Source organism: Dendrobates tinctorius, unplaced genomic scaffold (assembly GCF_039654945.1).
Source record: "Dendrobates tinctorius isolate UK_male_01 unplaced genomic scaffold, ASM3965494v1 ptg000024l, whole genome shotgun sequence".
NCBI lineage: Eukaryota > Metazoa > Chordata > Amphibia > Anura > Dendrobatidae > Dendrobates > Dendrobates tinctorius.
This window is the reverse complement of record NW_027361692.1, coordinates 13,839,930-13,853,447: the sequence shown is the minus strand read 5'-3', so window position 1 is coordinate 13,853,447 and position 13,518 is coordinate 13,839,930. Positions and strand designations below refer to the sequence as shown.

General features: G+C 39.5%; 1 protein-coding gene across 3 annotated transcripts in view; it reads left to right on the top strand.

Annotated features, from left to right (window-relative positions):
- The window catches only part of SMAP1 (small ArfGAP 1), a 341,686-nt gene that overhangs the window by 180,294 nt on the left and 147,874 nt on the right, over positions 1 to 13,518 (top strand). For 2 of the 3 annotated variants that reach the window (XM_073569371.1, XM_073569372.1), the window contains one exon: positions 2,959 to 3,039. The exons of the other annotated variant lie outside the window; for it this stretch is intronic. In XM_073569371.1, coding sequence (XP_073425472.1) covers positions 2,959 to 3,039 — 81 coding nt within the window. The remainder of the gene's footprint in view (positions 1 to 2,958; positions 3,040 to 13,518) is intronic. 3 annotated transcript variants of the gene reach the window in all.

The window sequence follows — 13,518 nt, the reverse complement described above, 5'->3', positions numbered from 1 at the left end:
GTAAAAACGCAGGTGAAATCCCCACAAAAACTGCAGAATATCTGCATTAAATCCGCAGGTAAAACTCAGGTCATTTTACCTGCGGATTTAGTGAAATCCGCAGCAGAATCCGCAACGTGTGCACATACCCTAATAAAAGATATTGAAAAACCAAACACTGAATCATACACCATAAATCTGCTAGAATATAATTTTGCAACACTTGTATAAAAATGAATCTAATCTAGCCTGTATATACCCATAAATCCCATAAATGGTGGTTTTTAATGAGATCTGAAAAAAAAATTCTTAAACAGCTATTTTATTATTACTATGAAAAGAAGTTCTGGTTGTCATAATGAGGACAAGTGAAGACAAATTCTTCTGATGAACGTGTAACCCAGATGGGCGTGTGGACCCCCCAACACATCAGGACTAGAACATTAGTATTCCTGTCTCTCGTCGGAGGGTTAAACCCTAGGTGAAGCCAGCTTCTATACAGGCTGTTTGTTATCCTTCCTGGCACCAGGACTCTCTCCGGATCTGTAATGTTCTTGTCCTTGTTCTGTTTGATTCCCTTGAAGTGCCTGAATTCTCGACTACTCTTGAGCTCCGCCAGAGCGAATTCTCAGTGGGTTTGTGCTGAAAGGCAGCTTCTGTCACCAGTCATCCATGTTGGGAGACAGTATGTGACACGAGTACTGTGTTTCAGCATCAAATACCTAATCTGGAATATTTATAAGTGCCGTCTGCGGATTGGAGATGGGCTGCTAAGTCTCACATGCCACCAGTGGAAATGAGTTTTGCAGGTGGCCGTGATGCAGCAAGTGTTCAGCTATTTCTGTAACATTTTTGGGTTATTACACCCATTACAAATTACTGACTGTGTGAAATATATACGGATATGTTTTTGGGTACTATATATATATATATATATATATATATATATATATATATATATATATATATATATATATATATATATATATATATATATATATATATATATATATATATATATATTTTTTTTTTTTTTTTGCCTATTTATCTTAGGGTAAAAAAATATATTTTACCGTTTGGTAGCATTACATTTTTTGCATTTTTTTTTTTCTCTCTAGCCTCTGTGTTGCACTGTCCATTGTGGGCTGCAGAATGAGTTATCTGAGGATCTGTCAGTAAGCTCGTTCTGCTGAAAGGTTTTTAACATTCTTTTTCTGAGCCGCTCTCCACTGGCTTACGACCACATAAAAATTGAACTAAACAATATATTTTTGCAAATGGGCTTCATAAAATGCCCGAGACTGAACCTAATGAAGGCTTGTTGGACAGGCTGGTCCTCAGTAGTTTCTGCCTGCCCGCTGCCCTGGATTGATAGATCTCTCCCTGTGAGCTTTACAAAGGGAAAGACCTGTCACTCCAGTTTGAGGAGCAGCTGAGAAACCAGTCTGTCCTACTAGTTTCCCTCGTGGCTCGATCCGCAGTTTTTAAAATGTTTTTCTCGTATAGCTCAACATTCCGTGGCTGAAATCATGCAGCCAGTGCCTAATAGATGCTGCTGCCCTTGGATCGGGCAGCATGAATCAATCGTCATATTGGACGATATGTGAAGATGATGGGCTATGGTTCTCACTTAGAACCTACCGTAGCATATGTATATATTTATATACGTATAATCATTTAAGCAGTGACTACACCTCTACCAAACTCTGGAAATGTGTAAAAAAAAACCAAATGTTTGTATTACTGGCTGCCTTTAATGAACTAGAAGATTAATCTATGGTAAATCTTTTGCATATTTTACCTCAATCAGGTTTTCTGACCTATTGTAAAATCACTCCTAAAACCTCAATCTCTTCAGTCCCTGACTAATCCAGCACAGATATGCTGATGGTACCTGTCAGTTTTGTTGACATGATGCCAGCATGTGCAGTACGGTGGCTCAGTGGTTAGCACTGCAGCCTTGCAGCGCTGGGGCCCTGGGTTCAAATCCCACCAAGGACAACATCTGCAAGGAGTTTGTATGTTCTCCCCATGTTTGTGTGGGTTTCCTCCCACACACCAAAGACATACTGATGGGGAATGCAGATTGGGAGCCCCAATGGGGACCGTGCCAATAATGTCTGTAAAGCGCTGTGGAATTAATGGCGCTATATAAGTGAGTAAAATAAATAAGTAAAATATGCTCACTGCCGCCAATTAGTGTCCTGCTCCATGAAGTATAGCACATAACCACTAATTGACTGCATCAAATAAAAAAAAAAGCAACTTTAAAACCAAAAAAGAAATAAAAAAGTGCTCACATTTTTTAAGACGTATTAAAGGAGTTCTCCAAAAATGTAATAAAATGGTCCCCATCATGTAATTCAAGTGGTACTCCATACTAATGATCTCAGCACAGGTTTTAGTCTGAGAAACACAATTGCCTATGTCTCAACTGACAGAGGAGCGGTATTGTGAGCACACATACTGGTGAAGGGCTGAGAGATCAGAAGAAATCTAACAACTACAAAGGATTTTTTTCTAAAGTCTATATGTGCTCAGTTAGCTGAGGAGAATATATTTTTTCCTCTCCTTTCACATCCCTTTTTTCTCGTCTAACAGAGGTATATGTGCTTACGATATAGCGCTTTGACAACTGAGACACTGTTATTGGGAGCTCAGTTCTGGCCCATGAATAGGACAGGCTACAGTTTGAATTGTATATAACACTAGGTACCTAGTGGCTACTGTATGTATTAAAATATCTTCTCACCTGCGACTTACGAGTGTGCCCAGTATTTGTTATATACACTTAAGGTTTGGGAACCTACTGATCGGCACCTACCTCACTGGCTGTGCTATAACTTTTAGCTACACAGTTTGAATTGTGTGACCGATGCCTTTTTTTTTTTTTACATACTTGGAGAACCTATTTAAGGTGTTTGTTTTTCATATTTAAAAAGTAAAATGCCTAATTGTGTTTAATTTCTCTGTTGCTAGAAAGAAAAGGAGAAGAAAAGGGAAGAGAAGAAAAAGGAGAGGGAGTCTGAAAAACCAGTGAAACCTGTTGTGGTAGAGAAGGTAAGGAAGTCTTTGTGCATCGGATTCCCAACTGATCGTGCATATTCTCTGGAAGTTGGCTTCTATGACATCTATGTGAAATTTTGTTGAATTAAGGCTTCACGAGCATGCAATACTAGTGTTTTTGACATTTTGTTTGATTTGGTTCTCTTTATCTACTTTTAGGACTTGTGTGAAAATCTGATGTAGTTTTAGGTCAAATGTATGCAAAAATATGGATAATTCTGGAGGTTTCACAAACATTCAAGCACCAATGTTCTCCCTTGACTTAAAATTGTCAAGGGTGAAATTGATGAGACATTTTCTCCAATTGTGTATTTTTTAGAGTTATTTTGTCTTAAAGAGGTTGCCCACTACTCAGAAAAAATACCTTTTGAAACCCTTTGTTCCCTGTAAAATCATAACACTTCACATCCGGTAGTGGTGCCGTTCCAGTGATTTCAGCACTGGTTCTTCCGTGTCATCCCTTGCCACACAATCCTTGTGATCAATCTGCGCTTGCTTTACTTTTCCTTCCTGGCAAATCAAGACATCCAGGGGAAGCGAGAGCTGCGGCTGCCTATCACTTTCTTCAGATGTCAGTTACGTCTGTAAGAGAGGGAAGTGAAGCCAGCACTGATTGGCCACAGGTATTGCATGACATCAGAATGTCACGTGAACCGCTGGAGAGCCAGTAACAACACTGCTTGAACAGCACAGAGTAAAGTGTAATTATTTGACAGGTGGAAAATATGGGCATTCGGAAGGGGTTATCCAAGCAGTGGATAAACCCTTATTAATGTCAGGATGTTGAAAGAAAAGCATTGGTGATATTTGAAATTTCCTTTCTGGACTTACTTGGAAAACACTATAGAAGAAGTTGGGCAGGCCAGCTGCTCCTTCTGCATTGTCTTCCAGGTTAAGAGTCCCGTTTCACATAGTGGCGCACCAGCGATCCCGACAATGATACGACCTGGTAGGGATCGCTTGTGCGTCGCTACATGGTCGCTAGTAAGCTGCCAAACAGGCAGATCTCTTCAACGACGCAGCAACGATCCCGACAATGATGCGACCTGGTAAGGATCGCTGGTGCGTTTTCACACAGCAGCTATTCTGAACGATTCCAGCCTGCGTCCCTGAGTTCTGCGTCGCCAACGAGGTCGCTCGTCGGCATCAAACACAGCGATGCATGCTGGCCAGCGGGACGCCGATGATGAAAAAATGGCCCAGGACATTTGAGCACGATCAGTGATATCGAGCGGGGGAGCCAGTCGCCGATATGTGTCACATGTAGCGAGATCACTGTTGCGTCACAAAATCGGTGACGCATCAGCGATCTTGCTATGTGAGACCGGGCCTTAAGAGTATATCTAATTTGATTAACTTGAACTATAGATAAAGACACTGACGCTGATTACGATTGGTCCAGTCTTTTTAAATCTTGCCGGTCATCTGTTATCACCTGGAGAAGTTTCAAGCAGCCAATCACACAAGAGGAACATGTTACCAAGTTTTCTAGGGCAGGATCTGCTGCAGCTCTGGCTATTGAGAAGGGCTTCCTCTCTCTGCAATGACCATATATACCTATAGAGGGGTTTCACATTGGATAATTCTTTAATGTATTCAGAACTGTATTTGCCTTGTGATTGATTAGATGGAGGAATTGCAGTATTTCCAGGATCGGTCCTTTTTAAGTGTAGACCATTGGTGGGGTTTTCAGCAGCACCACTTGTACAGTAATTTCCATCAAATCCACGGATAGTCATCACACTCTCGTTCCAGCGCTTTCCTTATTAGATCTCGGCTGTACTGTGTGCACATTTCTGATGAGAAACCCCCCCCCCACTGTATAGTGTGAATATAACCACCCTTCTGAAGTGTAATGCATTTACTGCAGTTTAATGAATCTTTAATGTAGCGTTTTTACGCTGATCACTGAGTATTGTCCTAGCTCGCCACCTGTAATGTGCGCCATACAGCCCAGTGACCGTGCCGAGTGCTACACTGATCTTTCCCCCACTCCTCCCTTACAGATTACACAGCATTACTGAAAGTTGAAATTGAAAAACTTTTCCAGCTCTGTGCATTATGAATTGCTGAAGTTAAGAGTTCATTTTGTGCTTAATTTAAGCTACAGCCTTGACTTGATGGAATCTTCTTGGATACAGAAGATCCGATTATGGAGCTTATTGATTTGGCTTTGCTTTCATTGGTGCTATCTTTTAATGCATATTAAAGGTTAAAGGTATTGTGAATAGTCGTTGGTGACATGGTTAAGATTTTATAGCATTTTCAGCAGCACTGAAGTGTGAAAAAGTAAATCAGATTGTGTCTTTTATGCTGTGAAGCAGAGAGCCTAGTATCATGAACATCTTAAGCATTGTATCAGCGTACCACATTAACCTCTACATTGGTACTATGCAGCAAAATGTTACAGTACCAGTTGTGGAAAGTAAGCGGTCTACCATCTGCCCTTTTGTGGGACTCATTTATATAGTATCTTAGTATATGTATTGGGATACATTATAGCATATGTCTGTCCTGGGTGGGGGGATCGCATATATTACCAGGTAGTAGAGCCTCGCACCAACATTACTCAAAAGGCAAGTAAAAGCTTCAAATGTTGGGCTCTATAAAGGGAAAAAAGTTATTTACAGTTAAGCAAAAGTCTTTTCAGTTGTGTGATAATATGCTTAGTACGTCTGTCGGTTAGTGCTTGCTTTTTCTAATATAGTGGTACAAACCCTTTTTATACCCATAGAGTTAAATTGTAAAATAACTGTGAAGGTTGCTAATGTAACCAGTTACCAATATCTGTATCTCAGGCTAGATCATGGTTGTCGTCATGTATTTTTTTTCATATATATACCCTAGTAACTCATTAACCATATTTTAGTTGTGTAAAGTTTCAGCTAGATTAATTCCATCCATGCATTTTGAACCTTTCGTTATAGCCGGTTGTCACGTTCCGTCTGACCACGAGTATAGTACCTGCTCTTATGTGTAGTTGGGAGGTCAGTCGTCAACATCCTGTGAACAAATGAATCACATCACCTAAGAAATTCATCGTAGCAGGCAGCTGTAACCAACGTCATCTAGCTCAGCCCCTCTGTTTTTTCTGCACGTGTTTCCACACAGCTGAATATATAGTATCTGCCTTATATAGAGCAGTAGGTATAGTAGGTCGGTACTATGATTAGCTTTAACTCTAAAACTACACGGTCTCACAGTAAAGTGTTCGCCTGTCAAATATAAATAGTGCTCCTATGGACAGGCTTTGAGCCCTGGCCTTTACCTATTAACCCGTGTTTTGGAATTTGAACTTGCTATCAGGATTAAACCCAAGCTCTTATTGATTGATGGATCAGGTTGGTAGTAAAGTCAAGTAGCTAGGTCATAGCCAGAAGGTGTAATTAAGGCACAGAAAAGTCCGTAAACTGATGGTCTGAATCGGGATTCACCACTAGAACTGGAGCAAAGCACAGAGATGTAGACCTGATAATGACGTACTTACAGCTGGCCGTGAGAGGCAGAGATTCAGGAGTTTAAACAGAGGGCTGCCCCGCCCAGGGCTCACTGCAGGGAGACCATGTTAAACCGTCTAGGCATTAATCTTCACTATCCCTACCGACATGGCACCATAATAGTTCCTTGTCACCCATGCATCATAAATGCTTTTGGGTGAATCTCTGTTCCCTCTTCAAAGCGGAGGTATTATGGCAAATGTAGTAACATAGTTTTGAAGGCTGAAGGAAGACCTTATGTCCATCTAGTTCAGCCTATTTTTAGTGCAGCTGTTCTGCATTGTTGATCCTGGGGAAGGCAAAAAACCCACATAGTAGAAGCCAATTTTCTCCATAGGGAAAAAACTTCCTTTCCCAAAGCTGGGTCAACCATCTACCTATAATATTCTGTTATTTGTCACAAGAAAAGCATCCATTCCTTTCTTAAATTCATTCACTGAGTTGCCATCACCACTTCCTCAGGAAGAGAATTCCAGAGCCTCACTGCTCTTACTGTGAAGAACCCTCTTCTATGCTGGTGCAGAAATTGTCTTTCCTCCAAACGAAGAGAATGCCCCCTTGTTCTTGTCACAGTCCTTGGTACAAACAGTTCATTGGAGAGATCTCAGTATTGCCCTCTCATATACTTGTACATATATATTAAGTCTCCCCTAAGTCTTCTCTTTTCTAGAGTAAATAGACCTAATTTTGATAACCTTTCTGGGTATTGTAGTGAACCAACTCCATTTATCATTTTAGTAGCCCGCCTTTGAACCCTTTCAAGTTCAGTAATGTCTTTCTTGAGCACCGTCGTCCAAAATTGCACACAATACTCCAAGTGTGGTCTGACGAGTGATTTGTACAGAGGGAGAATTATGTTTTCATCTCGTGTCCCCAGACCTCTTCTAATGCATACCATGACCCTATTTGCTTTGGTGGCAGCTGCCTGACACTGGGCACTCCAATTTAGCTTCTAATTGACTAAGATGCCGAAGTCTTTTTCCAAGTCTGATTTCCCCAGCAGTTTCCCATTTAGTAAGTAATTGTAGCATCTGTTTCTCCTTCCCATGTGCATAACCTTACACTTATCTGTGTTAAACCTCATTTGCCATTTTTCAGCCCAATTCTCCAATTTACTCAAATCTGTCTGTAGTTGCAAACTGTCCTCCTTTGTGTTAGCTACCTTACATAGTTTTGTATCATCTGCAAATACTGATATTTTACAGTGTAAGCCATCCACTAGATCATTAATAAATATATTAAATAGTAGGGGGCCCAATACAGAACCCTGTGGTACCCCACTAGTAACCCTGGCCCAATCTGAGTATGCACCATTAATAACCACTCTTTGTTTTTGATCACTAAGCCAGCTACCTACCCATCTACACACATTTTCCCCTAGCCCAAGCTTTCTCATCTTACTTACCAATCTTTTATGTGGGACAGTGTCAAATGCTTTAGAGAAGTTGAGATAAATGACATCCAATGATTCTCCTTGGTCCATTTGAGAGCTTACATCCTCATAGAAGCTGATCAGGTTAGTTTGACAGGAGCGATCCTTCATAAATCCATGTTGATATGGAGTTAAACATTTATTAACATTGAGATATTCCAGAATGGTATCCCTTAGAAACCCTTCAAAAATTTTATCCACGACAGATGTTAAGCTTACCGGCCTATAGTTTCCAGGTTCCCTTTTACACCCCTTTTTGAATATTGGTACCACATTTGCTTGCCCGCCAATCAAAAGGAACAGACCCTGTTTCTATAGAGTCTTTAAATATAAGGAATAGAGGCCTGTCTATCACATTACTTAACTCCCTTAATACCCGAGGGTGAATGCCATCAGGGCCTGGTGATTTGTCAATTTTAATCTTACTAAGGCGGTTCTGCACTTCTTCCTGGGTTAGGCAGGTAATACTTAATGGGGAGTTTACATTATCACTCTGCATTTCCCCTGGCAAATCCTTTTCCTGTGTGAACACTGTTGAGAAAAAAGTATTTAAAACATTTGCTTTTCCCACATCGCTCTCTATGATTTCACCCTCATTGTTCTTTAAAGGGCTGACACCATTAATTATAATCTTTTTTACTGTTTATATAATTAAAGAATAGTTTGGGGTTTGTTTTACTTTCCCCTTAGCAATGAGTCTCTGTTTCCACTTTTGCTGAATGTATTTGTTTTTTACACATTTTATTTTTTTCTCTAACTTTTTAATGCTGCTTCATTGCCTTCTTGTTTTAGCTTCCAAAATGCCTTGTTCTTGTTATCTATTGCCCTTTTTACATCCTTATTTAGCCACATTGGTGTTCTCCTGTTCCTAGCCCTTTTATTTCTGTACGGTATGGCTAGCTCACAGTGGGTGTGTAAAACTGATTTAAATATTTCCCATTTATTTTCTGTGCTCCTATTTTTGAGGACATTGTCCCAATCAATTCGGCGAAGGTCCTCTCTAAGCTGATCAAACTTTGCTTTCCTGAAATTCAGCGTTTTCGTAACCCCCTTTCAGGGCATCTTACTGAAGGACAAGTGGAATTGTATTATATTGTGGTCACTGTTCCCTAGGTGCCCATCGACTCGTACTTCTGTTATTCTATCGGGCCTGTTGCTTAAAATTAAGTCCAGAAGGGCTGTCCCTCTAGTTGGGCCCTGCACAAGATGTGACAGATAATTATCCTTGGTTACTGACAGAAATTCGTTTCCTTTCTGAGATACGCAGGTTTCAGTTTCCCAGTCTGTCGGGGTAGTTGAAGTCCCCCATAATAATCACCTCATTGTGATTTGCTGCTTTGTCTATTTGTTTCAATAATACATTTTCAGTGGTTTCTGTTATATTTGGTGGCTTATAACAAACCCCTATGAGGATTTTATTACTTTTCCCTCCTTGTATCTCCACCCATAGAGACTCCACCTCTTCATTTCCCTCTTGTATATCTTCTCTTAGTGTGGGCTTTAAAGTGGACTTTATATATAGACAGACTCCACCCCCTTTCCTTTTTTTACGATCCCTCCTAAACAAATCATATCCTTGCAAGTTAGCCGCCCAGTCATAGTGGTGAAGAAGAAATCAACATAGCAAACAAATCATAATGGCACATCAACTTAACAACTTAACCTGTTACACGCTTACTACATTGTGTAATTTTGCCTATGATGTACTGTACATTAGAGTATAGTCATGGCTCTAATGATGAAGGCTAGATAAAAAATTCTACTACAAAATTTTGTTCTATCCGTCACAAATGCAAGTTAGAAATGACCTCTCCATTCACATGGGGCTCCTCAGAGCTGTGGATCATAGGATTAACGAAGGTCCTAGTGGCCAGACCCTCAGCGCTTGTGAAGATATCCTCCCTCCAATGCATAGGGATAAATTCTAAACTTGAGAATTCCCCTTCAATGCAAATTGCCGCTATAAAAACTGAAGCAACAAACTTTGTGAAAACCTAAATTTGTGTCCGTATAAAACCTTTGGCCATGACTGTAAAGAACATCCTTGGCGAATAAAGACTTGCTCTATTTTTCCCTTTAACGTTTTTTGGCACACTGCCTTTTTTCTTTTTTGGTTTATCCCTTTAGGCTTTTTGCTGGCTATTCTCCTCGGGGGGCTTTTTATACCCGTTTTGCTGTGGACTGAATTACTATTTTCCTTTGTTTTCCACAGTTAATGTTGACATTTGAACATCACCTCCTAGTTGTTTTCTGTTTGTTTTTTGGCAGATATTTTACTTGCATTAGGGGTCTGCCTGTACATTTGATTGAAGCTGATTTTTTTTTTTTTTATTTTGGTATTTATTGATTTTGAATGCAAATCTTTGGATTTGTGGTTGGGTATATAAATGAAGTTGTGAGCTTTTTTTTTTTTTTTTTTTTTTATTTTAAGTTTAGTATCTGATGTGTTCACAATATACCGTATTTTTATATTTGTGGAGGAAGGTTAATTTTATTATTTAGCTTATATCTTTTAAGTGATAAAACTACCCAAGCTCCCAAGGGTTCAAAGTGTTGTTAAACTCCTAGCAGAGTTAGTTTTCAAGATCAGTTATTTTTCAGCCAAAAGGTGTAAAATCGCATTATTATTTTTACCACTCATCTACTTGGGATGACAGATTAGTTTTTGATATTTTCTCCACATGCTGCTGCTTTAATCCCTGAAAATAGCATACTTTTTGGAAAGGTAAGAAATTCTAGTTGTTTAAACTGCATCATTTATGAGCAAAATAATTTTTTGTTCTCATCAGCGGACAGCTGTGCTAAATGTTTTATCTGCTTTATAGCTGAGCAAAAGCTGTGAAAGGGCCCTTATTATAAATATTTAAATAAGTTAATTATTTAAAAGGGTGATTTATGAAGAATTTGTATAGTGCTTTATTGGTATGCTGTGTCACCTCAAAGCTGTTGCCGCAAAGTAAAAGCAATTGCTGCTGAATATGGATTTGGTATAGTTTGGCACTTATTGTTGATGCCAAAATAATAAAATAAGATTATATGGATTAGGCCCATTTCACATTACATACTAATGCCAAGATTTTCTTTTTGTCTGATTTAAAGGGTTGCTCCATTGCCTAAAATGTTCTTTCTCAAGATCTATCCTTACACCTTAATAATTTTTATTGTTAGCTTTATTATAAAGCACCCTACACTTCTCCATATATAGCTAATCCCTTTTTTTTTTTTTCCCATTTGTTTCTTGTGACATTTCATGTGTGTGGAGTATCAAACAGGACTTCACAGGATCATGCTAGGTCTGAAATCACTTATCTACAGCGTTTATCGCCACTACTGAAACAGGATGTCCTCAACTGGCAGTGCTGCAGTTACGTACCAGAGTTTCTTGCATCTCTGCACTTTGTAGATGTCCTAGATCCATTGTTATAAATGATGCTGGAGAGGGGAGTGTAGCGCTCCCTGATGACTATTCATTTGACGGTGATGCTAGAAGCTATGAGCCACTCACGGCTTATATCTCCACCCCCTGACATCATCTTTCACAGGAGCATTGATGGTGGAGATAGATGCAGAGTGCTGGCGATGCACTCATATCTCCTACAGATTCTCTAGACTATGACCATGGATCCAGGACTACTTCAGAGGTCAGCGATGCAAGGAACTACAGTGCTACCCTCTGATGTCTTTTTCCAGGAGGAACAATCGACTTTAATAAAGTTAAAAGCAATCTGTCACCACATTTGACCTATCTAAATAATTAATATGGGCAGTCGGGTTCTAGAATGCTGAAAAAGTCATCCCTGTATGCCTCATATCAGATGTCTTGTGGATAAATCATCTTTTATCACTTTATGTAAATGACCTCTTCCAGGCTGTGAGGAGGATATTTCCTGGAAGATAACTCTGCCTTCAGAGCTTATTATACATGAAGGGGGAGTTACCAGTGTGATATGTAATGGTTGCTCTCTGCTCTCCTTATCTCACTGCAGAGCTGTGTGTGATTATACCTGACACATCTGCAGGTTCCTCTCAGCTTCAGCTTCCATCTCACAGGCACAGTGTTGTAATATTGTTGCAATACGGCAGAGCTCAGAGAGCTGCAACAAATGTGTTTCCCCGAAGGCAAATTTAATTTCTCTTTTATATTAATTACTTGTCTCACACTGGTAACTCCCCCTTCATGTAAAATAAGCTTTGGAGGCAGTTATTTTTCAGACAGCATCCTCTCCATAGTCTGGAAGAACTCATTTACGTATAAGAAAAATGTGTATTTCTCTGGAATAAGATATCAGCTCACAGATATCAAGGTGTCATTTATTCAGCTTCCTATGGACTGCATGTTGGCTTAGGAGGGTTGATCTAACTGAAAGAATTATTGAATTCAAGGTAAGGTTTGAAAAACAAAGCAAATCCATCCTTACTAATACTGTATTTTTACCCCAAATTGGAAAAAGAAGAGAAAACTAAGGAATGTGAGGTGGTGTAGTGATGAGCGAACCTGCTCGGATGACACATTGCCTAACAGACAATCCCCGCATGTGTTGCAGCTGTCTAACAGCCGCAAGACAAGCAGCAGCAGGGACTTGAACATATCCAAGCACGCCAAAGATACTCGGCTAGCAAGTTATCCGAGCACGTTTCTCTCTTTACTAGTGCGGTGATGTGAAAGGCTTGTTTAACCCTTTAGTGACCTATGTCTTTTTATTGACCTGTGATGTAAGAGACTAGCATCCCTCCGAGGGTGGCAATTCAGCAGCTGGTAACTTGCTGCATCAGCCACAATCCCCTTAAATTCTGCTGTCAATAATGGCTACAGCATCTAGATGGTTAACAGTGCGGGGGCTCCTTCTTTAACCCCATTGGCACCCTGAGATCTTGATCGTGTGGTCCTAATGTTTACCACGGCAATTCATGGCCAAATAATGGCCTTGAAGTCTACAACTATAGTGACCTGTTCAGAAGTTATCAGCATTCAGATGGTGAATATAAACTTCTTCTTTCCCATTATACCACTTTGCATTAATTACTGAAAAGCACTGGAAGGGTTAATAAACTACCTGAAAACAACTGAATATATTGAGGGGTGCGATTTTTAACATTGTATCACTTTTGGGGGGGGTTCCAAGATATAGGACTCCTAAAGTCGCTTCAAAACTTAATATATCCCTAAAAAAAATAAGTTTTATAAAATGGAAAAATTAAAAAGTAGCGTTCTAATTTTAGGAGGCTTAAAAATGTAACAACATGAAACAAAATTTTACAGATAGTGCTGATGTAAAGCCGACATGAGGGAGATGTTGTTTATTACGGTAATATTTTTGTGTTTTATAACTATTTGTATTAAAGAGATAATTCAAATTTCAGAAATTGCACACTTTTGACATTTTTGTAAAATGTGAAATTTTTTTTGTAAACAAATGCTTAAAATCTCACCATAAATTTACCATTATCATAAAGTACAGTATGCCACAAAAAATCTCAATCAATTGGATATGTAGAAGCGTTCCAGAGTTATCACATAGTGACACTGGTTAGATTTCAAAATAT